At 59.6% G+C, this 26,110-nt stretch overlaps 2 protein-coding genes across 2 annotated transcripts in view; one reads left to right on the top strand and one right to left on the bottom strand.

Moving 5' to 3' along the window:
• The first annotated feature begins 247 nt into the window (after nt 1-247).
• On the top strand, nt 248-21,759 carry PPP2R1A (protein phosphatase 2 scaffold subunit Aalpha). The gene is made up of 15 exons (XM_084224171.1): nt 248-370; nt 998-1,088; nt 1,370-1,470; nt 4,218-4,450; nt 7,401-7,548; nt 8,247-8,402; nt 9,391-9,505; nt 10,525-10,595; nt 11,146-11,280; nt 13,121-13,294; nt 15,018-15,078; nt 16,412-16,566; nt 18,587-18,729; nt 20,404-20,495; nt 21,563-21,759. Exons 1-15 carry the CDS (start codon nt 293-295, stop codon nt 21,577-21,579), a joined length of 1,770 nt encoding a protein of 589 aa, XP_084080297.1. The 5' UTR covers nt 248-292; the 3' UTR covers nt 21,580-21,759.
• A 2,406-nt stretch (nt 21,760-24,165) lies between these two features.
• Nucleotides 24,166-26,110, bottom strand: part of LOC311164661 (potassium-transporting ATPase alpha chain 1-like) — a gene marked incomplete at its 3' end in the record, with an annotated part of 42,849 nt that continues 40,904 nt past the window's right edge. Inside the window, exons 28-30 of the mRNA XM_084224192.1 lie at nt 25,691-25,792; nt 24,812-24,903; nt 24,166-24,194 (exon numbers count right to left, since the gene is read on the bottom strand). Of these exons, the coding sequence (XP_084080318.1) occupies nt 24,166-24,194; nt 24,812-24,903; nt 25,691-25,792 (223 nt within the window). The remainder of the gene's footprint in view (nt 24,195-24,811; nt 24,904-25,690; nt 25,793-26,110) is intronic.

Genomic DNA, 26,110 nt, shown 5'->3' with positions numbered 1-26,110 from the left:
CAGTCCGTCCCAGTTCGTCCCAGTTCGTCCCCGGCGCCTCCGCGTTGCCCAGCAACGCCTCGCCCCGCCCCCCAGCGCTGTCAATCAACGTCACAGCTCAATCAGAGCGCGATTCACCGCGCCGTCCGCATGGGCGGGCCTTCACCTGACAGACAGCCCCCTGAACCAATAGGAGGACTCGATAGGCGGGCGCTGCGGCAGCGCCGACCAATCAGCGGCGCGGAAGCCCTGCAGGAGCGGAGCGGGCGGCCCCGTGCGGCCCCTCAGAGCCGGGGCGGCGGCGGCGGCGAAGATGGCGGCGGCGGACGGCGACGATTCGCTTTACCCCATCGCGGTGCTCATCGACGAGCTCCGCAACGAGGACGTGCAGGTACCGCTACCGGGGCCTCGCCGCGATGCCTCCGGGGCCTTTCCGGGGCTTCGGGGCCCCTTCCGTGGCCACCGGGGCCCGGCCGCCATCGCCCGCTGGTCCGCGGCCCCGCTGCTGAAGGCTGCCATGAGACGGCCGCGCTGATTGGCTGAGGAGGCCCGGTCCCCTCAGGCGTTGGCGAATGGACGGCGGCGTTACATGTGTGGGGCGGTTGGTGGTTGCGGTGAAAGGCGCGTTCTGATTGGCTGGAGGGGCGGTTTGGGTTTGTAAGGCGCGTTCTGATTGGTCCGTTGCGCGTTCAGGGGGCTGGGGGGGCAATCCGCCCCGCCCTCCGCAGCGCCCCCTAGCGGCGGGGCAGCGCGGCTCCCTCCTCGCCTCAGCCAATGGCAGCGCGAGGCCGCGGCAGCGCCGCTCTCCATTGGCTGCTGCCTGCATGGGCGGGGCTTAGCGGAGCCAATCGGGGGCCTGCTCTCTGCCGCGGCGCCGCTGCAGAGCCGTGAGACGCCGCTCCTGATTGGCCGCGGTGCGTTGTGGGCGGGGTTTCTTTATGAGGGGGGCGGTTCCCGCCATTTTTTCCCCGAAATTTTTCCCAAACTTTCCTGATTTTCCCCCATTTTCCCTTCCCAGCTTCGCCTGAACAGCATCAAGAAGCTCTCAACCATCGCGCTGGCGCTGGGCGTGGAGCGAACCCGCAGCGAGCTCCTCCCTTTCCTCACCGGTACCAAAATTCGCTGGGAGGGCCCCAAAATCTGAGGGGAAATTCCCAAAACTTGAGGGAAAATTCCCAAAATTTGAGGGAAAATTCCCAAAATTTGAGGGCGACGAGTCCCCAAAATCCACGTGGGGGCGGGGAGGTCTCAAAATTCCCCTGGAAACGCCAAAAATGGCCCAGATTTGGGGTTGTGGGCGGGGTTTGGGGAGGTGGGCGGGGCTCGGGGGTGATTGACAGGTGTGAGCGGGGCCAGGTGAGTGACAGGTGTGTCACCTGTGCGGTCACAGACACCATCTACGATGAGGACGAGGTGCTGCTGGCCCTGGCGGAGCAGCTGGGCACCTTCACCGCCCTCGTGGGGGGACCCGAGTTCGTGCACTGCCTGCTGGTAGGGGAAAAACTCACCTGGGCAGGGGGAAACACACCTGGAGGGGGGGGAAACTCACCTGGGGGACAGAAACACACCTGGGGGAGGAGAAAAACTCACCTGGGGAGGGGGAAAATGCACCTGTGGGGGGGAAATACACCTGGGGGGGACAGAAATACACCTGGAGGGGGGGAAAATACACCTGGAGGGGACAGAAACTCACCTGGGGGGGAAAAACTCAACCTGGAGAGGGTGAAAATACACCTGGGGCGGGGCAAAACTCATTTGGGGGGGGGGGAATACACCTGGAGGGGGGAAAATACACCTGGGCAGGGAAAAACTCACCTGGAGAGGGTGAAAATACACCTGGGGGGGGAAACTCACCTGGAGGGGGGTGAAAATATACCTGGGGGAGGGGAAAACTCATCTGAGGGAAAAAAACTCACCTGGACGGGACAGAAACTCACCTGGGGGGGGAAAACTTACCTGGGGGGGTGAAAATACACCTGGGGGAGGGAAAAACACACCTGGGAGGGGAAAAACTCACCTGAGGGGAGGAAAACTCACCTGGGTTGTGTAAAAACTCACCTGGAGGGGACAGAAATTCACCTGGGGGGGAAAAAGTCAGCTGGGGGGGTAAAAACACACCTGGGGGGAGGAAAACTACACCTGGGAGGATAAAAATACACCTGGGGAACCCCAAAACGCACCCAGGGCGCAAAAAATGCATCTGGGGAACACCTGTGGGGGACAGGAACTCACCTGGGGGGACAAAAACACACCTGGGGGGACAAAAACACACCTGGGGAGCTGGAAATCCACTTGGGGAGCCCCAAAACACACCTGGAGAACATCAAAGTGCACCTGGGCAGGGCTGAAACACACCTGGGTCCTCCCGACCCCCATCCTGTGTCCGTCTGTCCGTCCCGTGTCCATCTGTCCACCCTGTGTCCATCTGTCCGTCCTGTGTCCATCTGTCCACCCTGTGTCCATCTGACTACCCTGTGTCCATCTGTCCATCCCATGTCCATCTGTCCATCCCGTGTTCCTCTGTCCATCCCGTGTCCATCTCACCCTGGTGTGTTCATTTGCCCACCCAATGTCCGTCTGTCCATCCCACATCCATCTGACCACCCCGTGTCCACCTGTCCATCCAATTTCCAGCTGACCACCCCATGTGTCCATCTGTCCATCCTGTGTCCATCTGTCCATCCTGTGTCCATTTGTGTCCACCCCCTGTCCATCTGTCCATGCTGTGTCCATCTGTCCATCCTGTGTCCATCTGTCCACCCCGTGTCCATCTGTCCATGCTGTGTCCACCTGTCCAGCCTGTGTCCACCTGTCCACCCCGTGTCCATCTGTCCATCCAGTTTCCACCTGTCCACCCCGTGTCCATCTGACCACTCAGTGTCCACCTGTCCACCCCGTGTCCACCTGTCCACCTTGTGTCCACCTGTCCACCCCATGTTCCTCTGTCCACCCCATGTCCATCTGACCACCCCGTGTCCATCTGTCCATGCTGTGTTCATCTGATCATCCTGTGTCTATCTGTCCACGCTATGTTCCTTTGTCCACCCCATGTCCATCTGACCACCCTGTGTCCGCCTGTCCACCCCATGTCCATCTGTCCGTCCTGTGTCCATCTGTCCATGCTGTGTCCATCTGTCCACCTCGTGTCCACCTGCCCGTCCCACGTTCCTGTGTCCATCCTATGTCCATCTGCCCACCCTGTGTCCATCTGCCCATGCTGTGTCTATCTGATGGCCCTGTGTCCACCTGTCCTCCCCGTGTCCGTCTGTCCATCCCAATGTCCACTCACTGTCCGTCTGTCCACCCTCAGCCGCCCCTGGAGAGCCTGGCCACGGTGGAGGAGACGGTGGTGCGGGACAAGGCGGTGGAGTCGCTGCGGGCCGTGTCCACCTGTCCACACCCCGTGTCCACTCAATGTCCACTCACTGTCCACTCTGTGTCCACTGACTGTCCGTGTGTCCATCCTCAGCCGCCCCTGGAGAGCCTGGCCACGGTGGAGGAGACGGTGGTGCGGGACAAGGCGGTGGAGTCGCTGCGGGCCGTGTCCACCCCGTGTCCACTCACTGTCCACTCAATGTCCACTCTGTGTCCATCTGTCCACTCACTGTCCGTGTGTCCACTCACAGCCGCCCCTGGAGAGCCTGGCCACGGTGGAGGAGACGGTGGTGCGGGACAAGGCGGTGGAGTCGCTGCGGGCCGTGTCCACCTGTCCGCCCCGTGTCCATCTGTCCACTCCGTGTCTGTCTGTCCATCCCAATGTCCACTCACTGTCCGTGTGTCCACCCGCAGCCACCCCTGGAGAGCCTGGCCACGGTGGAGGAGACGGTGGTGCGGGACAAGGCGGTGGAGTCGCTGCAGGCCGTGTCCACCTGTCCACCCCGTGTCTGTCTGTCCATCCCAATGTCCACTGACTGTCCGTGTGTCCATTCACAGCCGCCCCTGGAGAGCCTGGCCACGGTGGAGGAGACGGTGGTGCGGGACGAGGCGGTGGAGTCGCTGCGGGCCGTGTCCACCTGTCCGCCCCGTGTCTACTCACTGTCCACTCAATGTCCACTCTGTGTCCATCTGTCCACTCACTGTCCGTGTGTCCACCCGCAGCCGCCCCTGGAGAGCCTGGCCACGGTGGAGGAGACGGTGGTGCGGGACAAGGCGGTGGAGTCGCTGCGGGCCGTGTCCACCTGTCCACACCGTGTCCGTCTGTGTCCATTTGTCCACTCTGTCTGTCTGTCCACCCACAGCCGCCCCTGGAGAGCCTGGCCACGGTGGAGGAGACGGTGGTGCGGGACAAGGCGGTGGAGTCGCTGCGGGCCGTGTCCCACGAGCACTCGCCGCCGGACCTGGAGGGTCACTTCGTGCCGCTGGTCAAGCGCCTGGCCGGAGGCGACTGGTTCACGTCGCGCACCTCGGCCTGCGGCCTCTTCAGCGTCTGCTACCCGCGGGTGTCCAGCCCGGTCAAGGCCGAGCTGCGCCAGTGAGTGACCGCTGGGCTGGCGGGGCGGGGCAGGGTGGGGTCAGTGGGGTGGGTGTGGGGTCATTGGGGTGGGTGTGGGGTCGTTGAGGTGACCAATCCATCCTTGGGGTCAGTGAGGTGACCACAGGGTTGTGGTGGTGACCAGTCCATCCTTGGGGTCAGTGAGGTGACCAATCCATCCTTGGGGTCATTGGGGTGACCAATCCATCCTTGGGGTCATTGAGGTGGGTGTGGGGTCATTGAGGTGACCAGTTTGTCCTTGGGGTCAGTGAGGTGACCACAGGGTTGTGGTGGTGACCAGTCCATCCTTGGGGTCAGTGAGGTGACCATGGGGTCATTGAGGTGACCATGGAGTCATTGGGGTGACCATAGGGTCATTGGGGTGACCATGGGGTCAGCGGGGTGACCACAGGGTCGTGGAGGTGGGTGTGGGGTCATTGGGGTGACCATTGGGTCATTGAGGTGACCAATCCATCCTTGGGGTCATTGAGGTGGGTGTGGGGTCATTGGGGTGACTGTGGGGTCATTGAAGTGACCATGGGGTCATTGGGGTGACCAATCCATCCTTGGGGTCATTGGGGTGACCAGTTTGTCCTTGGGGTCAGTGAGGTGACCATGGGGTCATTGGGGTGACCATGGCGTCATTGGGGTGACCATGGGGTCATTGAGGTGACCAGGGGGTCGTTGAGGTGGGTGTGGGGTCATTGGGGTGACCAATCCATCCTTGGGGTCATTGGGGTGACCATGGGGTCATAGAGGTGACCAATCCATCCTTGGGGTCATTGAGGTGACCAGTTTGTCCTGGGGTCAGTGAGGTGACCACAGGGTTGTGGTGGTGACCAGTCCATCCTTGGGGTCAGTGAGGTGGCCACAGGGTCGTGGAGGTGGGTGTGGGGTCATTGGGGTGACCGTGGGGTCGTTGAGGTGACCAGTCCATCCTTGGGGTCATTGAGGTGACCAATCCATTCTTGGGGTCATTGGGGTGACCAATCCATCCTTGGGGTCATTGGGGTGACTAGTCCATCCTTGAGGTCATTGGGGTGACCGTGGGGTCATTGGGGTGACCAATCCATCCTTGGGGTCATTGAGGTGACCGTAGGGTCATTGGGGTGATCGTGGGGGCATTGAGGTGGGTGTGGAGTCATTGGGGTGACCAGTCTGTCCTTGGGGTCATTGAGGTGACCACAGGGTTGTGGAGGTGACCATGGGGTCATTGAAGTGACCATGGGGTCATTGAGGTGACCGGTCTGTCCTTGGGGTCATTGAGGTGACCACAGGGTCGTGGAGGTGACCGTAGGGTCATTGGGGTGACCGTGGGGTCATTGAGGTGGGTGTGGGGTCATTGGGGTGACCAGTCCATCCTTGGGGTCATTGAGGTGGGTGTGGGGTCATTGAGGTGACCAGTTTGTCCTTGGGGTCAGTGAGGTGACCACAGGGTTGTGGTGGTGACCAGTCCATCCTTGGGGTCAGTGAGGTGACCATGGGGTCATTGAGGTGACCATGGGGTCATTGAGGTGACCAGAGGGTCGTTGAGGTGGGTGTGGGGTCATTGGGGTGACCATGGGGTCGTGGAGGTGGGTGTGGGGTTATTGAGGTGACCGTGGGGTCGTTGAGGTGACCAGTCCATCCTTGGGGTCATTGGGGTGGCCACGGGGTCGTGGAGGTGGGTGTGGGGTCATTGGGGTGACCAATCCATCCTTGGGGTCATTGAGATGACCACAGGGTCGTGGGGGTGACCATGGTGTCATTGGGGTGGGTGTAGGGTCATTGGGGTGACCATGGGGTCATTGAGGTGACCATGGGGTCAATGGGGTGGGTGTGGGGTCATTGGGGTGACCACAGGGTCGTGGAGTGACCACAGGGTCATTAAGGTGACCATGGGGTCATTGGGGTGACTGTGGGGTCACTGGGGTGACCATGGGGTCATTGGAGTGACCGTGGGGTCAGTGGGGTGACCAGTCTGTCCTTGGGGTCATTGGAGTGACCGTGGGGCCATTGAGGTGACCAATCCATCCTTGGGGTCATTGAGGTGACCACAGGGTCACCAACCCATCCCAGGTGTGCCCAGGTGCCCCCCAGGTGTGCCCACAGCTACTTCAGGTGGGACAGCACACCCACAGGTGACCCCTAGATGCCCCTTAGGTGTACCCAGGTGTGCCCAGGTGCCCTCCAGCTGTACCCAGGTGTTCCTCAGGTGTACCCAGGTGTACTCAGGTGCCCTCTAGCTGTACCCAGGTGCCCCCCAGGTGTACCCAGGTGTACTCAGGTGCCCCCTAGCTGTACCCAGGTGCCCCCCAGCTGTACCCAGGTGCCCCTCAGGTGTACCCAGGTGTACTCAGGTGCCCCCTAGCTGTACCTGGGTGCCCCCCAGCTGTACCCAGGTGCCCCCCAGCTGTACCCAGGTGTTCCTCAGGTGTACCCAGGTGTACTCAGGTAACCCAGGTGTGCCCGCAGGTACTTCCGGAACCTGTGCTCGGACGACACGCCCATAGGTGATCCCCTAGATGACCCTTAGGTGTACCCAGGTGTACTCAGGTGCCCCCCAGCAGTACTTAGGTGTTCCTCAGGTGTACCCAGGTGTACTCAGGTGCCCCTCAGCTGTACTCAGGTGCCCCCCAGGTGTACCCAGGTGTACTCAGGTGCCCCTCAGGTGTGCCCAGGTGTACTCAGGTGCCCTCTAGCTGTATCTGGGTGCCCCCCAGGTGTACCCAGGTGTACGCAGGTGTACCCAGGTGTACTCGGGTGCCCCTCAGGTGCCCCCCAGGTGTGCCCAGGTAACGCAGGTGTGCCCGCAGGTACTTCCGGAACCTATGCTCAGACGCCACGCCCATAGGTGACCCCCTAGATGACCCTTAGGTGTACTCAGGTGCCCCCTTGGTGTACCCAGGTGCCCCCCAGCTGTGCCCAGGTGCCCCCCAGGTGCGCCCAGGTAACGCAGGTGTGCCCGCAGGTACTTCCGGAACCTGTGCTCGGACGACACGCCCATGGTGCGGCGCGCGGCCGCCTCCAAGCTGGGCGAGTTCGCCAAGGTGCTGGAGCTGGAGCACGTCAAGAGCGAGATCATCCCCATGTTCTCCAACCTGGCCTCCGACGAGCAGGTACGGCGCACCTGGCGCACCTGGGCACACCTGGGCGGCACCTGGGCACACCTGGGAGGCACCTGGGTGGGGCTGGGGTGCACCTTGGCGGGGCTGTGGGCAGCTGGGGGGGGTGTTTGGGAACACCTGGGGATTACCTGTGCACACCTGGGTCTCACCTGTGCGCACCTGTGCAGGATTCAGTGCGGCTGCTGGCAGTGGAGGCGTGCACATGGCGGTGTGGGTCACCTGGGGGTTACCTGGGGGTTATCTATGGCTCATTTGGGGCTCACCTGTCTCACCTGTGCACACCTGGCAGGACTCGGTGCGGCTGCTGGCGGTGGAGGCGTGCGCATAGCGGGGGGGGGGGGGGGGGTTACCTGGGCGTTACCTGGGGGTTCCTTATGGCTCATTTGGAGCTCACCTGTCTCACCTGTCAGGACTCGGAGCGGCTGCTGGCAGTGGAGGCGTGGAGATAGCGGGTTGGGGTTTACCTGGGGGGTTACCTGGGGGTTACCTGGGGGTCAGTTCAGGGTTACCTGAGCCCACCTGAGCTCACCTGTCTCACCTGCCAGGACTCGGTGCGGCTGCTGGCGGTGGAGGCGTGCACATGGGGGGATGGGGTCACGTGGAGGGGTTACCTGGGGGTCAGTTCAGGGTTACCTGAGGGTCAGTTCAGGGTTACCTGTCTCACCTGTCTCACCTGTCGTACCTGTCAGGACTCGGTGCGGCTGCTGGCGGTGGAGGCGTGTGTCAGCATCGCGCAGCTGCTGCCGCAGGAGGAGCTGGAGGGGCTGGTGATGCCCACGCTGCGCCAGGCGGCCGAGGACAAGTCCTGGCGCGTGCGCTACATGGTGGCCGACAAGTTCACCGAGGTGAGCGCACCTGGGCACACCTGGGGAGTCACCTGGGCACACCTGGGAGTGGTTCTGGGGAGGTTTGGGGGGGTTCTGGGTGGGTTTGGAGGGGTTGGGATGCATTTGGTGGAGTTTGGGAACTGTGGAAGACATTTGGGGACACACCTGGGCACACCTGGGCACACCTGGGGGGGGCTCTGGGGAGGTTTGGGGGGGTTTGGGGGGGTTTGGGAGCTCTGGGGGATGTTTGGGGACACACCTGGGTGTACCTGGGCACACCTGGGGGCACCTGGGCACACCTGGGAAGGGGTTCTGGGGAGGTTTGTGGGGGTTTGGAGGGGTTGGGATGGGTTTGGGGGGGTTTGGGAACTGTGGAAGACATTTGGGGACACACCTGGGCACACCTGGACACACCTGGGGAGTCACCTGGGCACATCTGGGGGGGAGTTTGGGGAGGTTTGGGGGGGTTGGGATGGGTTTGGGAACTGTGGAAGACATTTGGGGACACACCTCGGCACACCTGACCACACCTGGGCACACCTGGGTCCACCTGGATACACCTGGGGATGAATTCTGGAGAATTTGGGGAGGTTTGGGGCGTTTTGGGACCTCTGAGGACACACCTGGGCACACCTGGGACACACCTGACCACACCTGGGCACATCTGGGTCCACCTGGACACACCTGGGGATGAATTCTGGAGAATTTGGGGAGGTTTGGGGCATTTTGGGACCTCTGGGGACCATTTGGGGACACACCCGGGACACACCTGGGACACACCTGACCACACCTGAGCACACCTGGGACACACCTGACCACACCTGGGCGCACCTGGGTCCATCTGGACACATCTGGGGATGAATTCTGGAGAATTTGGGGAGGTTTGGGGCATTTTGGGACCTCTGGGGGCCATCTGGGGACGCACCTGGGACACACCTGGACACACCTGGGACACACCTGAGCACACCTGGGCACACCTGGACGCACCTGGGCCGTGTCCCCGCAGCTGCAGCGCGCCGTGGGCCCCGAGATCACCAAGACCGACCTGGTGGGCGCCTTCCAGAGCCTGATGAAGGACTGCGAGGCCGAGGTGCGCGCCGCCGCCTCCCACAAGGTCAAAGGTCAGAGGCCACGCCCCCACCTGGCCCCCGGGTCACTCACCTGTACCTGGGGCCACCCACCTGGCCCCCGGGTCACTCACCTGTCTCAGGTGTCACTCATCTGGCCCTGGGGTCGCTCACCTGTCCTTGGTGTCCCTCACCTGTCTCAGGTGTCACTCACCTGTCTCAGGTGTCACTCACCTGGCCCCGGGGTCACTCACCTGTTCCTGGTGTCCCTCACCTGTCTCAGGTGTCGCTCACCTGTCTCAGGTGTCTCTCACCTGTCTGGGGTGTCACTCACCTGTCCCTGGGGTCGCTCATCTGGCCCCGGGGTCACTCACCTGTCTCAGGTGTCACTCACCTGGCCCTGGTGTCACTCACCTGTCCTTGGTGTCACTTATCTGTCCCTGGTGTCCCTCACCTGTCTTAGGTGTCACTCACCTGTCTCAGGTGTCTCTCACTTGTCTGTGGTGTCACTCACCTGGCCCTGGTGTCACTCACCTGTCCTTGGTGTCACTCACCTGTCCTTGGTGTCACTCACCTGGCCTTGGTGTCACTTACCTGTCCCTGGTGTCACTCACCTGGCCTTGGTGTCACTCACCTGTCCCTGGTGTCACTCACCTGGCCTTGGTGTCACTTACCTGTCCCTGGTGTCGCTCACCTGTCCCTGGTGTCACTCACTTGTCCCTGGTGTCACTCACCTGTCCATGATGTCACTCACCTGTTCCTGGTGTCCCTCACCTGTTTCAGGTGTCGCTCACCTGTCTCAGGTGTCTCTCACCTGTCTGTGGTGTCACTCACCTGGCCCTGGGGTCATCTATCTGTCCCTGGTGTCACTCACCTGTCCTTGGTGCCACTTATCTGTCCCTGGTGTCACTCACTTGTCTCAGGTGTCAGTCACCTGTCCTTGGTGTCACTCACCTGGCCCCGGGGTCACTCACTTGTCCGTGGGGTCACTCACCTGGCCTGGGTGTCCCCACCCCATCTTTGCTGTCCCTGACCCAATTTCTGTGTTTTTCACCCCAAATTTGCGTCCCCAGAGTTCTGTGAGAATCTGTCCCCGGATTGCCGCGAGGCCGTGATCATGGGCCAGATCCTGCCCTGCATCAAGGTGAGCACCTGGGCACACCTGGGCACACCTGGGGGCACCTGGGCGCACCTGGGCACACCTGGGGGTACCTGAGACACAGCTGGCGGCACCTGGGCGCACCTGGGGGCACCTGAGCACACCTGGGACACACCTGGGATACACCTGGGCACACCTGGGAGCAGCTGGAACACACCTGGGCGTACCTGGGGGTACCTGGGACACACCTGGGCGCACCTGGGGGCACCTGGGGGCACCTCAGCACACCTGGGGGCACACCTGGAATACACCTGGGCACACCTGGGCACACCTGGGGGCACCTGGGCCACATCTGGGTGCACCTGGGCACAGCTGGGCTACACCTGGGGGCACCTGGGCACACCTGGGGGCACCTGGGATCCTTTGGGGTGGTGGGACACGCCTGGGCACACCTTGTGGGCACACCTGGGGTGGTGGGACACACCTGGGCACGCCTGGGGTGGTGGGACACACCTGGGCACACCTTGTGGGGGCCTCAGAGCCCCCCTGAGGCTGCGCCCCGAGGCCAGGTGAGCTCACCTGTGTCACCTGGCAGGAGCTGGTGTCGGACGCCAACCAGCACGTGAAGTCGGCGCTGGCCTCGGTGATCATGGGGCTGTCCCCGATCCTGGGCAAGGACAACACGGTGGAACACCTGCTGCCCCTGTTCCTGGCACAGCTCAAGGACGAGGTGAGCACACCTGGGCACACACCTGGGCACACCTGGGTACAGCTGGGTACACATGGAGATACATGGGGACACACACCTGCTGCCCCTGTTCCTGGCACAGCTCAAGGACGAGGTGAGCGCACCTGGGCACACCTGGGCACACCTGGGTACACCTGGGTACACATGGAGATACATGGGGACACACACCTGCTGCCCCTGTTCCTGGCACAGCTCAAGGACGAGGTGAGCGCACCTGGCACACCTGGGTACACCTGGGTACACCTGGGTATGCCTGGGTACAGCTGGGTATACATAGAAATACATGGGGATACATGGGCACACACCAGGGCACACCTGCTGCCCCTGTTCCTGGCACAGCTCAAGGACGAGGTGAGCGCACCTGGGCACACCTGGGCACACCTGGGTACACATAGGAACACACCTGGGCACACCTGGGTACACCTGGGTACAGCTGGGTACACGTAGAAATACATGGAGACACACCTGGGCACACCTGGGTACACCTGGATACTGCTGGGTATACATAGAAACACATGGGGATACACCTGGGCACAGCTGGGCACAGCTGCTGCCCCTGTTCCTGGCACAGCTCAAGGACGAGGTGAGCACACCTGGGCACACCTGGGTACAGCTGGGCACAGCTGGGTACACATAGAAATACATGGGGACACACCTGGGCACACCTGGGCACACATAGAAACAGCTGGGCACACATGGAAACATCTGGGCACACACCTTGGCACACCTGGGTACACATAGAAATACATGGGGACACACCTGGGCACACCTGGGCACACATAGAAACAGCTGGGCACACATGGAAACATCTGGGCACACACCTTGGCACACCTGGGTACACATAGAAATACATGGGGACACACCTGGGGGCACACCTGGGCACACAATGCATTCCCAGTGTCTTTGCAGCTCCCCCTTGTGGCGGCTTTGTGAATTGCAGCTCCATCCCAGTTCCCTCCCAGTCCCTCCCAGTTCTTCCCAGTACAAACCAGTAACCCCAAATCCCTCCTTTAACCTTTCCCCAGCCCCTCCCACAGCAAACCAGTATAAACCAGTCTCCCCCAGTTCCCCCTATGCGCTCCCAGTGTTTTTGCAGCTCCTCCTGGTGGTGGCTTTGTGTACTGCAGCTCCTTCCCAGTCCCCTCCCAGTCCCTCCCAGTACATTCCAGTCCCTCCCAGTCCCTTCCCAGTCCCCCCCAGTCCCCCCCAGTCCATCCCAGTTCCTCCCAGTCCATCCCAATTCCCCCAATGCACTCCCAGTGTTTTTGCAGCTCCCCCTGGTGGCCGCTTTGTGTACTGCAGCTCCCTCCCAGCCCCTCCCAGTTTGATCCCAGCCCTTCCCAGTCCCCCCCAGTTTGATCCCAGCCCCTCCCAGTCCTCGCCCAGTCTCTTCCCAGTCCCCCCCAGTCCCCCCCAGTCCCTCCCAGTCCCTCCCAGTTCCTCCCAGTCCCTCCCAGTCCCCCCCAGTTCCCCCCATGCACTCCCAGTGTTTTTCCAGCTCCCTCTGGTGGTGACTTTGAGAACTGCAGCTCCCTCCCAGTCCCTCCCAGTTTGATCCCAGCCCCTCCCAGTCCCCCCCAGTTTGATCCCAGTCCCTTCCCAGTCCTCGCCCAGTCTCTTCCCAGTCCATCCCAGTCCCTCCCAGTCCCCCCCAATGCGCTCCCAGTGTTTTTGCAGCTCCCCCTGGTGGCCGCTTTGTGTACTGCAGCTCCCTCCCAGCCCCTCCCAGTTTGATCCCAGCCCCTCCCAGTCCCTCCCAGTCCCTCCACTCCCCCCCCCAGTCCCTCCCAGTTCCCTCCCAGTAACTCCCAGTGCGTCCCAGTGCCCCGAGGTGCGGCTGAACATCATCTCCAACCTGGACTGCGTCAACGAGGTGATCGGCATCCGGCAGCTCTCGCAGTCGCTGCTGCCGGCCATCGTCGAGCTGGCCGAGGACGCCAAGTGGAGGGTGAGGCTGGCCATCATCGAGTACATGCCGCTGCTGGCCGGCCAGCTGGTGAGACTGGGAGCCACTGGGATAAACTGGGAGGCACTGGGAGAGGCCTGGGATATACTGGGAGGCACCGGGATGTACTGGGAGGGAGTTAGAGATTTCTATGGGGTGCTGGAATGGAGTTATGGGCTCATATAGGGGCACTGGGATGGACTGGGAGGAGACTGGGATGGAGTGGGAGGCACTGGGAGGGACTGGGATAGACTGGGAGAGGGCTGGGATGGACTGGGATAAACTGGGAGGGACTGGGAGAAGGCTGGGAGGGACTGGGATGGACTGGGAGGGAGTTGGAGACTTGTATGAGGCATTGGAATGGATTAATGGGCTCGTATGGGGGCACTGGGATGGACTGGGAGGGGACTGGGATGGAGTGGGAGGGACTGGGATGGAGTGGGAATCACTGGGATGGACTGGGAGGGGACTGGGATATACTGGGATAAACTGGGAGGGAGTTGGAGCCACGTATGAGACAGGAGAGTGAAGTTACGGCTTTGTATGGGCTTCTATGGGGGCACTGGGATGGACTGGGAGGAGACTGGGATGGACTGGGAGGGGACTGGGATGAACTGGGATATACTGGGAGGGACTGGGAGGGAGTTACAGGCCTGTATGGGGCACTGGGATATACTGGGATATACTGGGAGGGGGTTCTGGTGTGTGCGGCTGGCCATCATCGAGTACATGCCGCTGCTGGCCGGCCAGCTGGTGAGACTGGGATAAACTGGGAGGGACTGGGAGAGGGCTGGGGTGGACTGGGATATACTGGGATGAACTGGGATATACTGGGAGAGGGCTGGGAGGCACTGGGATATACTGGGATAAACTGGGAGGGGGCTGGGAGGGACTGGGATATACTGGGAGGGAGTTGGAGACTTGTATGAGGCATTGGAATGGATTAATGGGCTCATATGGGGGCACTGGGATGGACTGGGAGAGGACTGGGATGGACTGGGAGGGGACTGGGATGAACTGGGATATACTGGGAGAGAGCTGGGAGGGATTGGGAGGCACTGGGAGGCACTGGTGTATACTGGGATATACTGGGAGGGAGTTAGAGATTTCTACGGGGCACTGGAACGGAGTTATGGGCTCATACGGGGGAACTGGGATGGACTGGGAGGGGACTGGGATGGACTGGGAGGGGACTGGGATGGACTGGGAGGGGACTGGGAGGGACTGGGATATACTGGGAGGGACTGGGATGGACTGGGATATACTGGGATGAACTGGGAGAGGCTGGGAGGCACTAGGATGGACTGGGAGAGGACTGGGATGGACTGGGATGGGACTGGGATGGACTGGGAGAGGACTGGGAGGGGACTGGGATATACTGGGATGGACTGGGAGAGGACTGGGATGGGACTGGGATGGACTGGGAGGGACTGGGATATACTGGGATGGACTGGGAGAGGACTGGGATGGACTGGGGTGGACTGGGATATACTGGGATGGACTGGGAGGGGTTTGTTCCCACTGACCCATACTGGTTTATGTGGCCGTGTACTGGTTTATACTGGTGCGTACTGGTTTATGTGGCTGTGTACTGGTTTATACTGGTGTATACGGGTTTATACTGGTGTGTACTGGTTTATACTAGTCCGTAGTGGTCGTTACTGGTCCGTACTGGTTTATACTGGTCCGTACTGGTGCGTACTGGTTCATACGGGTTTATACTGGTCTGTACTGGTTTATACTGGTCCTTACTGGTGTCTCTGCCCCTCCCCAGGGCGTGGAGTTCTTCGATGAGAAGCTGAACTCGCTCTGCATGGCCTGGCTGGTGGATCACGGTACTGGGATATACTGGGATAAACTGGGAGGGACTGGGAATGACCGTGAGGGACTGGGAGGGAACTGGGAGGGACTGGGAGGGACTGAGGGGTACTGGGATCAAACTGGGAGGGACTGGGAGGGACTGGTCTGTACTGGTTCAGACCGGTCCATACTGGTTTACATTGTTCCGGGTTGGTTCAAACTGGTTTATACTGGTCCGAACTGGTTTGTACTGGTTCAAACTGGTCCATACTGGTTTATATTGTTCTGTACTAGTCCAAACTGGTTTATACCCCTTCGTAGTGGTTTGTACTCGTCCAAACTGGTTTGTACTGGTTCAAACTGGTTTATATTGTTCCGGATTGCTCCGAACTGGTTTGTACTGGTCCGAACTGGTTTGTGCTGATCCAGACTGTTGGTTCAAACTGGTTTGTACTTGTCCAGACTGGTTTGTACGGGTTCAGACTGGTCCATACTGGTTTATATTGTTCCGGATTGGTTCAAACTGGTTTATACTGGTCTGAACTGGTTCGAACTGGCTTATACTGGTCTGAACTGGTTTGTACTGGTTCAGACTGGTCTGTACTGATTTAGACTGGTCCATGCTGGTTTATATTGTTCTGGATTGGTTCAAACTGGTTTATACTGGTCTGTATTGGTTTATATTGTTCCGTATCGGTCCAAACTGGTTTATACTGGTCCAAACTGGTCCATACTGGTTTATATTGTTCCGGATTGGTTCAGACTGGTTTATACTGGTCTGAACTGGTCTGTACTGGTTCAAACTGGTTTGTACTGGTTCAGATTGGTCCATACTGGTTTATATTGTTCTGTATTGGTTCAGACCGGTCTGTACTGGTTCAGACTGGTCCATACTGGTTTATATTGTTCTGTATTGGCCCAAACTGGTTTATACCAGTTCATATTGGTTCATAGTGGTTCAGACTGGTCCATACTGGTTTATATTGTTCCAGATTGGTTCAAACTGGTTTATACTGGTCTGAACTGGTCCGAACTGGTCCATACTGGTTTATATTGTTCTGGATTGGTTCAAACCGGTTTATACTGGTCTGTACTGGTTTATGTTGTTCCGTATTGGTTCAAACTGGTCCAAACTGGTCCGTACTGGTTTATATTGTTCTGTATTGACCCAAACTGGTTTATAGTGGTCTGAACTGGTCCGAACTGGTTTATATTGTTCTGTATTGGTTCAAATTGGTCCATACTGGTTTATATTGTTCCGTGTTAGTTCAAACCAGTTCATACTGGTCCGTACTGGTTTATATTGTTCTGTATTGGCCCAAACTGGTTTATACTGGTTCATACTGGTCTGTACTGGTTTCCCCGCAGTGTACGCCATCCGCGAGGCCGCCACCAGTAACCTGCGCAAGCTGGTGGAGCGCTTCGGGCACACCTGGGCACAGGGCACCATCGTGCCCAAGGTGCTGGCCATGGCCGCCGACCCCAACTACCTGCACCGCATGACCACGCTCTTCTGCATCAACGTGGGTACCTGGGCACACCTGGGGGCACACCTGGGGGCACCTGGGCACAGCTGGGTACACCTGGGTACACCTGGGTACACCTGGGTACACCCACAGCACACCTGGGTACACCTGGGCACCCCTGAAATACACCTGGGATACACCTGGGCACACCTGGGATACACCTGGGCACACCTGGGTACACCCACAGCACACCTGGGCACACACCTGGGCACAGGGCACCATCGTGCCCAAGGTGCTGGCCATGGCCGCCGACCCCAACTACCTGCACCGCATGACCACGCTCTTCTGCATCAACGTGGGTACCTGGGCACACCTGGGGGCACACCTGGGGGCACCTGGGATACACCTGGGATACACCTAGGCACACCTGGGCACACACCTGGGTACACCTGGGCACACCTGGGATACACCTGAGCACACCTGGGCACACACCTGGGCACACCTGGGATACACCTGGGCACACCTGGGATACACCTGAGCACACCTGGGCACACCTGGGCACACCTGGGATACACCTGGGCACACCTGGGTACACCCACAGCACACCTGGGCGCACACCTGGGCACAGGGCACCATCGTGCCCAAGGTGCTGGCCATGGCCGCCGACCCCAACTACCTGCACCGCATGACCACGCTCTTCTGCATCAACGTGGGTACCTGGGCACACCTGGGGGCACACCTGGGGGCACCTGGGCACACCTGGGTACACCCACAGCACACCTGGGCACACCTGGGTACACCTGGGGGCACCCACAGTACATCTGGGCACACCTGGGATATATCTGGGTACACCTGAGAGGGATAGAAACACACCTGGGCACGCACCTGGGCACACCTGGGGAGGGATAGAAACACACCTGGGCACGCACCTGAACACACCTGGGCATGAGTGATGGATGTCCCCACTCCCTGTCCTTGTCTTACCTGTCCCACCTGTTTCATCTTACCTGTCCATGTTACCTATGCCATCTCACTTGTCCCATCTCACCTGTCCATACCTCACCTGTCCACATCTCAGCTGTCCCACCTGTATCTCACCTGTCTCACCTGTCTCACCTGGCCAGGTGTTATCCGAGGTGTGTGGCCAGGAGGTGACCACCACGCAGATGCTGCCCATGGCCCATCACACCTGTGTTACCTGTATCTCACCTGTCCATGTTACCTGTCTCACCTGTCCATATCTCACTTGTCTCACCTGTCTCATTTGTATCTTACCTGTCTCACCTGTCTCACCTGGCCAGGTGTTATCCGAGGTGTGTGGCCAGGAGGTGACCACCACGCAGATGCTGCCCATGGCGCATCACACCTGTCCGTGTTACCTGTCCCATACCATACCTGTCTGTATCTCACCTGTCTCACCTGTCCATATCTCACCTGTCTCACCTGCCCAGGTGCTGTCGGAGGTGTGTGGCCAGGAGGTGACCACCACGCAGATGCTGCCCATGGCCCATCACACCTGTGTTACCTGTCCCATACCATACCTGTCTCACCTGTCCGTATCTCACCTGTCCCATCTCACCTGTCTCACCTGTCCATGTCTCACCTGCCCAGGTGCTCTCAGAGGTGTGCGGCCAGGAGGTGACCACCACGCAGATGCTGCCCGTGGCCCATCACACCTGTCTCACCTGTCCCATATCACACCTGTCTCACCTATATCTCACCTGTCTCTCACCTGTATCTCACCTGCCCAGGTGTTATCGGAGGTGTGTGGCCAGGAGGTGACCACCACGGAGATGCTGCCCATGGCTCTTCACACCTGTCCGTGTTACCTGTCCCATATCACACCTGTCCATGTTACCTGTCTCACCTGTCTCACCTGTCTCACCTGTCTCACCTGCCCAGGTGTTATCGGAGGTGTGTGGCCAGGAGGTGACCACCACACAGATGCTGCCCATGGCCCATCACACCTGTGTTACCTGTCCCATACCATACTTGTCTCACCTGTCCGTATCTCACCTGTCCCATCTCACCTGTCTCACCTGTCCATATCTCACCTGTCCATATCTCACCTGCCCAGGTGCTCTCGGAGGTGTGCGGCCAGGAGGTGACCACCACGCAGATGCTGCCCACCGTGCTGCGCATGGCCGCCGACGCCGTGGCCAACGTTCGCTTCAACGTGGCCAAGTCCCTGCAGCGCATCGGGCCCATCCTGGACAGCGGGTACTGGGCTGTACTGGTTTATACTGGTTTATACTGGGAACGGTGATTTGGGCTGGTTTATAGTGGTTTTATGGGGTTTTATTGGGTTTTATTGGGTTATACTGGTTTGTACTGGTTATACTGGCGTCCCTGCAGCGCATCGGGCCCATCCTGGACAGCGGGTACTGGTTTATACTGGGTTATACTGGTTTATACTGGGAACGGTGATTTGTACTGGTTTTATTGGGTTTTATTGGGTTTTATTGGGTTATACTGGGTTATACTGGTTATACTGGTGTGGCTGCAGCGCATCGGGCCCATCCTGGACAGCGGGTACTGGTTTATACTGGGTTATACTGGTTTATACTGGGAGAGCTGGTTTGGGCTGGTTTAGAGTGGTTATAGTGGGTTATACTGGTTTGTACTGGTTTGTACTGGTTATACTGGTGTGGCTGCAGCGCATCGGGCCCATCCTGGACAGCAGGTACTGGGACATACTGGTTTATACTGGTTTATACTGGTTTATACTGGGAACGGTGATTTGTACTGGTTGTATTGGGTTTTATTAGGTTTTATTGGGTTATACTGGTTTGTACTGGTTATACTGGTGTGGCTGCAGCGCATCGGGCCCATCCTGGACAGCGGGTACTGGGCATACTGGTTCATACTGGTTTATACTGGTTTATACTGGGAACGCTGATTTGTACTGGTTTGGGCTGGTTTAGAGTGGTTATACTGGTTTATACTGGTTTGTACTGGTTATACTGGTGTGGCTGCAGCGCATTGGGCCCATCCTGGACAACGAGTACTGGGCTGTACTGGTTTATACTGGTTTATACTGGGAACAGTGATTTGTACTGGTTTATAGTGGTTTTATTGGGTTTTATTGGGTTATACTGGTTTGTACTGGTTATACTGGTGTGGCTGCAGCCATTGGGCCCATCCTGGACAGCGGGTACTGGGCTGTACTGGGTTATACTGGTTTATACTGGGAACTTTGATTTGTACTGGTTTTATTGGGTTTTATTGGACTATACTGGTTTATACTGGTTTAGGTGCCACACCTGTCTCCCTTGTCCCACCTGTCTCACCTGTCTTGTCTCATCCTCACCTGTCCCACCTGTCCCATCTCACCTGTCCCTCCCCTCTCTCACCTGTCCCTCACCTGTCTCACCTGTCAGTCTCACCTGTCCATCCCTCACCTGTCCCTCACTTGTCCCTCACCTTGTCCCTCCCCTGTCTCACCTGTCCTACCTGTCCCTCACCTGTCGATCTCATCTGTCTGTCTCTCACCTGTCTCACCTGTCAGTCTCACCTGTCTCACCTGTCTCTCACCTGTCTCACCTGTCAGTCTCACCTGTCTCACCTGTCTCTCACCTGTCTCACCTGTCAGTCTCACCTGTCTCACCTGTCTCTCACCTGTCTCTCACCTGTCTCACCTGTCAGTCTCACCAGTCTCACCTGTCTGTCTCACCTGTCTCACCTGTCGGTCTCACCTGTCCCACCTGTCCATCCCTCACCTGTCTCACCTGTCTCACCTGTCCCTCACCAGTCTCCCCTGTCTCTCACCTGTCTCACCTGTCTCACCTGTCTCTCACCTGTCTCACCTGTCTCACCTGTCTCTCACCTGTCTCTCACCTGTCTCTCACCTGTCTCACCTGTCGATCTCACCTGTCTCACCTGTCCCACCTGCAGGACGCTGCAGACCGAGGTGAAGCCGGTGCTGGAGAAGCTGACGCAGGACCAGGACGTCGACGTCAAATACTTCGCTCAGGAGGCGCTGACAGGTGAGGGGCACACCTGGGCACACCTGGGGACACCTGGGCACACACCTGGGCACACCTGGGGGGGATTTGGGACACCTGGGCACACACCTGGGGGCACCTGGAATACACCTGGGGGGGGCAGCTGGGGTACGCGGGAGGGATTTGGCACACCTGGGGACACACCTGGAGGCACCTGGGAACACACCTGGGGACACACCTGGGGGGAAACCTGGGGACACCTGGGGACACCTGGAGAGACCTGGGGGGTGTTTGGGCACACCTGGGGGGCACCTGTGGGGGGTTTTGGGACACCTGGAGGACACCTGGGCACACCTAGGGGGGGTTTTGGGACACCTGGGCACACCTGGACACACCTGGAGGACACCTGGGATACCTGGGGAGCACCTGGGCACACCTGGGGGGCACCTGGGATGTACCTGGGCACACCTGGGGGGACTTGGGGCACAACTGGGATACCTAGGGACATCTGGGCTCACCTGGGATGGACACGTGGGACTCTCTGGGCACACCTGGAGGGGGTATGGGACACCTGGGGGACACCTGGGCACACCTGGGAGGACACCTGGACACACCTGGGCCCACCTGGAGAGGATTTGGGAGACTGGGCACACCTGTGGGGACAAAGAGGGGACGCTGAAGGACTTGGGGGGGCACTCAGGTGAGCCCAGGTGAGCTCAGCTGTGCCCAGGCGAGGCTCAGGTGAGGCTCAGCTGTGCCCAGGTGAGCTCAGGTGTGCCCAGGCGAGGCTCAGGTGAGGCTCAGCTGTGCCCAGGTGAGCTCAGGTGTGCTCAGGTGAGGTTCAGGTGAGGCTCAGCTGTGCCCAGGTGAGCTCAGATGTGCCCAGGTGAGCTCAGCTGTGCCCAGGCGAGGCTCAGGTGAGGCTCAGCTGTGCCCAGGTGAGCTCAGGTGTGCTCAGGTGAGGCTCAGGTGAGGCTCAGCTGTGCCCAGGTGAGCTCAGGTGTGCTCAGGTGAGGCTCAGCTGTGCCCAGGTGAGGCTCAGGTGTGCCCAGGTGAGCTCAGGTGTGCCCAGGTGTGCCCAGGTAACGCCTCTCTCCCCTCCCCCGCAGTGCTGGCGCTGGCCTGACCCCCCCGGACCCCCCCGCATGTGACCGGCGCTGTGACCGCCCCTCCCCCGCCCCAGGACGGTGCCACCCCTCCCCCCACCCCCACATCCCCCCCTCATTCCCCTCCCCCACCCCGCTGTTCATTCATTAACTCATTAATTAATTAATGAACGAGGATTTCGCCGTTAATAAAAACCACAACGAGGCTCCAGTGTCGTTTTTTGGGGGGGTGGGGGAGGGGCGATGGAGGGGGAGGGGCGATGGAGGGGGGAGGGGTGATGGGGGGGTGGGGTGGCCTTTAATTGAATTTTAATTAAATTTAAAAAATTTTTTAAATTAATTTTTAATTTTAAAGTGCGCTGGCCCTTTAAGTAGAGGCCACGCCCCTTTATGTAGAGGCCACGCCCCTTTATGTAGAGACCACGCCCCTTTGAGTACACCCTTTGGCGGGGGAGGGGCAGCCTTTAATTAAATTTTAATTAAATTAAAAAATTTTTTTAAATTAATTTTTAATTTTAAAGTGCGCTGGCCCTTTAAGTAGAGGCCACGCCCCTTTGAGTAGAGACCACGCCCCTTTGAGTAGAGACCACGCCCCTTTCTTAAAGGGATTTTGGGGAATTTTTTGGGATTTTTGGAGAATTTTTGGGGGGAATTTTTTTAGGGCAATTTTGGGATTTTTTGGGGGGTTTAAAAAAATTTTTTTTAGGGAAATTTTGGGGCATTTTGAGGAAATTTTTTGGGGTTTTTTTAAGGGAAATTTTGGGGGATTTTGGGAGGGATTTTTTTAATTTTTCGGGGTTTTTTTGGGGGGGTTTTGGGGTTTCTTGGGGGGATTTTTTGGGGATTCTTAAAGGGAAATTTTGGGGTATTTTTTGGGGAATTTTCGGATTTTTTTTGAGGGGTTTTTAGGGAAATTTTGGGGTTTTTGAGGAGTTTTTAAAATTTATTTCGGGCGATTTCTTTAAGGGAAATTTTGGGACTTTTGGGGGATTTTTTTTTTAAGGGGATTTTGGGATTTTTGGGGGAAATTTGGGGATTTTTGGGGGGATATCTTTGGTTCTTTTTAAAAGGAAATTCGAGGGATTTGGGAAGGAATTTTTGGGGAATTTTTGGGGGAATTTTGGGGGGATTTTGGGGGGGATTTTGGGGGGATTTGGGGGAAATTTTGGGGGGATTTTGGGGGATTTGGGGGAATTTTTTTGGGAATTTTTGGGGAATTTTTGGGGTCTTTCCCCCGAGCAATAAACACACCTGGACACACCTGGCTGAGTCACCTGTGCCTTTATTTTGGGGGGGGGTGGGGGAGGGAGGGGATCGAATCCAGGTGTGCAGGGAGGGTCCCAGGTGAGATCCAGGTGAGTCCTGGGTGTGCCCAGGTGGGTTCCAGGTGTCCAAGGTGGGGCCCAGGTGAGATCCAGGTGTGCCCAGGTGACATCCAGGTGGGTTTCAGGTATTCAAGGTGTGCCCAGGTGTGGCCAGATGGGTTCCAGGTGTCCAAGGTGGGGCCCAGGTGAGATCCAGGTGAGATGGAGGTGGTCAGGGAGGGTCCGAAGTGAGATCCAGGTGTGCCCAGGTGAGATCCAGGTGTGCCCAGGTGGGTTTCAGGTATTCAAGGTGTGCCCAGGTGAGCCCCAGGTGTTCAGGGAGGGTCCCAGATGAGATTCAGGTGAGATCCAGGTGAGATCCAGGTGGGTTTCAGGTATTCAAGGTGTGCCCAGGTGTGCCCAGGTGAGCCCCAGGTGTTCAGGGAGGGTCCCAGGTGTGCCCAGGTGGGTTCCAGGTGGGTTCCAGGTGTGCCCAGGTGGGTTCCAGGTGTCCAAAGTGGGTCCCAGGTGAGCCCCAGGTGTTCAAGGAGGATCCCAGATGAGATCCAGGTGGGTCCCAGGTGTGCCCAGGTGTGCCCAGGTGAGCCCCAGGTGTTCAGGGAGGGTCCCAGGTGATATCCAGGTGTGCCCAGGTGGGTCTCAGGTATTCAAGGTGTGCCCAGGTGTGCCCAGGTGAGCCCCAGGTGTTCAGGGAGGGTCCCAGGTGTGCCCAGGTGAGATCCAGGTGGGTTCCAGGTGTGCCCAGGTGTGCCCAGGTGGGTTCCAGGTGTGCCCAGGTGTGGCCAGGTGAGATTCCAGGTGTCCAAGGTGGGTCCCAGGTGAGCCCCAGGTGTTCAGGGAGGGTCCCAGGTGAGATCCAGGTGAGATCCAGGTGTGCCCAGGTGTGCCCAGATGTGCCCAGGTGGGTTCCAGGTGTGCCCAGGTGGGTTCCAGGTGGGTTTCAGGTGTCCAAGGTGGGTCCCAGGTGAGATCCAGGTGTGCCCAGGTGTGCCCAGGTGTGGCCAGGTGGGTTTCAGGTGTCCAAGGTGGGGCCCAGGTGAGATCCAGGTGGGTCCCAGGTGTCCCCAGGTGAGATCCAGGTGTGCCCAGGTGTCCCCAGGTGTGCCCAGGTGTGTCCAGGTGTGCCCAGGTGTTCAGGGAGGGTCCCAGGTATCCAAAGAAGGCTCCAGGTGAGGTCTCAGGTGCCCAAAGAGAGTCCAAGGAGGGTCCCAGGTATCCAAGGAGGGTCCCAGGTGTGCCCAGGTGTGCCCAGGTGTGCCCAGGTGTGCCCAGCTGTTCCTCTCAGTAGTAAAGCTCCCGATCCCACCAACCTGGGGGGGGTGGAGAGAACCCAGACAGGTGAGGGTGGGGCAGTGCCCAGGTGTGCTGGGCGTGTCCCAGCTGTGCCCAGGTGTGCCCAGGTGTGTCCCCAGCTGCCCCCAGGTACCCCCAGGTGTGCCCAGGTGCGCCCAGGTGTGTCCCAGCTGGTCCCTTCTGCCCCTACGTGTGCCCAGGTGCTCCCAGGTGTGCCCAGGTGTGCCCAGGTGTGCCCAGGTGTGTCCCCAGCTGCCCCCAGGTGCCCTCAGGTGCCCCAGGTGTGCCCAGCTCTGCCCAGGTGTGTCCCCAGGTGCCTCCAGGTACCCCCAGGTACCCCCAGGTGCCCCCAGGTGTGCTCCCAGGTGTGCCCAGGTGTGCCTAGGTGTGCTCCCAGGTGTGCCCAGGTGCACCCAGGTGCCCCCCAGGTGCCCCGAGGTACCCCCAGCTGTGCTCAGGTGCTCCCAGCTGCCCCCAGGTGCCCCCCAGGTGTATCCCAGAGTTGCCCAGGTGTGCCCAGTTGCCCCCAGGTGTGCCCAGGTGTGCCCAGCTGCCCCCAGGTGTGTCCCAGGTGCCCCCAGCTGTGCCCAGCTGCCCCCAGGTGTGCCCAGGTGTGCCCAGGTGTGGCACTCACTGCCCGGGTGTCTCCGCACGCCGAGTTTCCGGATCTCGTCGTAGACGAGGATGAGGAGCCCGAAGGGCATCGGCACCAACCACCACTGGAACCTGGACAGGTGAGACAGGTGAGACAGGTGAGAGGTGAGACAGGTGAGACAGGTGAGAGGTGAGACAGGTGAGACAGGTGAGACAGGTGTGCCCAGGTGTGCCCCAACCACCACTGGAACCTGGCAGGTGAGACAGGTGAGACAGGTGTGCCCAGGTGTGCCCAGGTGTGCCCCCAGCTGTGCCCAGGTGGGTTTGGCGGTCGCCAGGTGTACCCAGGTGGTTTTTGGGGTGCTCAGGTGGGTTTGGGTGATGTCCAGGTGTGCCCAGGTATGTCAGGGCAGTTCCCAGGTCTGTCAGGGCGGTGCCCAGGTGTGCCCCAGGTGTGCCCAGGTGTGTCAGGGCTGTGCCCAGGTGCATGGGGGCGGTGCCCAGGTATGTCAGGGCAGTATCCAGGTGTGCCCAGGTGTGTCAGGGTGGTGGCCAGGTGTGTCCAGGTGTGCCCCAGGTGTGTCCAGGTGTGTCAGGGCGGTACCCAGGTGTGCCAGGGCAGTACCCAGGTGTGCCCAGGTGTGTTGGGGCGGTGCCCAGGTGTGTCAGGGCAATACCCAGGTGTACCCAGGTGTGTCAGGGCGGTACCCAGGTGTGCCCAGGTGTGTCAGGGCAATACCCAGGTGTGCCCAGGTGTGTCAGGGCGGTACCCAGGTGTACCCAGGTGTGTCAGGGCGGTGCCCAGGTGCGCGGGGGCGGTGCCCAGGTGCGCGGGGGCGGTGCCCAGGTGTGCCCAGGTGTGTCAGGGCGGTACCCAGGTGTGCCCAGGTGCGCGGGGGCGGTGCCCAGGTGCGCTCACCTGATGGGCATGAAGTTGAAGACGTTGGGCATGCCGGGGCAGTAGCAGAGGAAGCAGCCGATGCACACCTGGAACACGATGGCCACCAGCAGCGTGCGGTTCCTGAGAGCACACCTGGGTCAGCCGGGGTGCCCAGGTGTGCCCAGCTGTGCCCAGCTGTGCCCAGGTGATCCCAGGTGTGCCCGAATTCCCCAATTTTACCCCAATTTTCACTCTTTTCTCCCATTTCCCACCCCTAGGTGCGCCCAGGTGTGCCCAGGTGTATCCCAGGTGTGCCCAGGTGTGCCCAGGTGTGCCCAGGTGTGCCCAGGTGTGTCCAGGTGTATCCCAGGTGTATCTCAGGTGCCCCCAGCTGCCCCCAGCTGCCCCCAGGTGTATCTCAGGTGCCCCCAGGTACCCCCAGGTGCCCCCAGGTGCCCC

This window comes from Fringilla coelebs, assembly GCF_963513975.1.
Source record: "Fringilla coelebs genome assembly, chromosome: 34".
NCBI lineage: Eukaryota > Metazoa > Chordata > Aves > Passeriformes > Fringillidae > Fringilla > Fringilla coelebs.
Note: the sequence above shows the minus strand (reverse complement) of the source record. Positions and strands in the feature narration are given on the sequence as shown.

Excerpts from the sequence above, each read along its gene's own strand:
- PPP2R1A (XM_084224171.1), top strand. The coding sequence starts at position 293 with ATGGCGGCGGCGGACGGCGACGATTCGCTTTACCCCATCGCGGTGCTC. Across the intron at positions 371-997 it reads TCCGCAACGAGGACGTGCAG|CTTCGCCTGAACAGCATCAA; the intron begins GTACCGCTACCG and ends TTCCCTTCCCAG. Across the intron at positions 4,451-7,400 it reads GTCAAGGCCGAGCTGCGCCA|GTACTTCCGGAACCTGTGCT; the intron begins GTGAGTGACCGC and ends GTGTGCCCGCAG.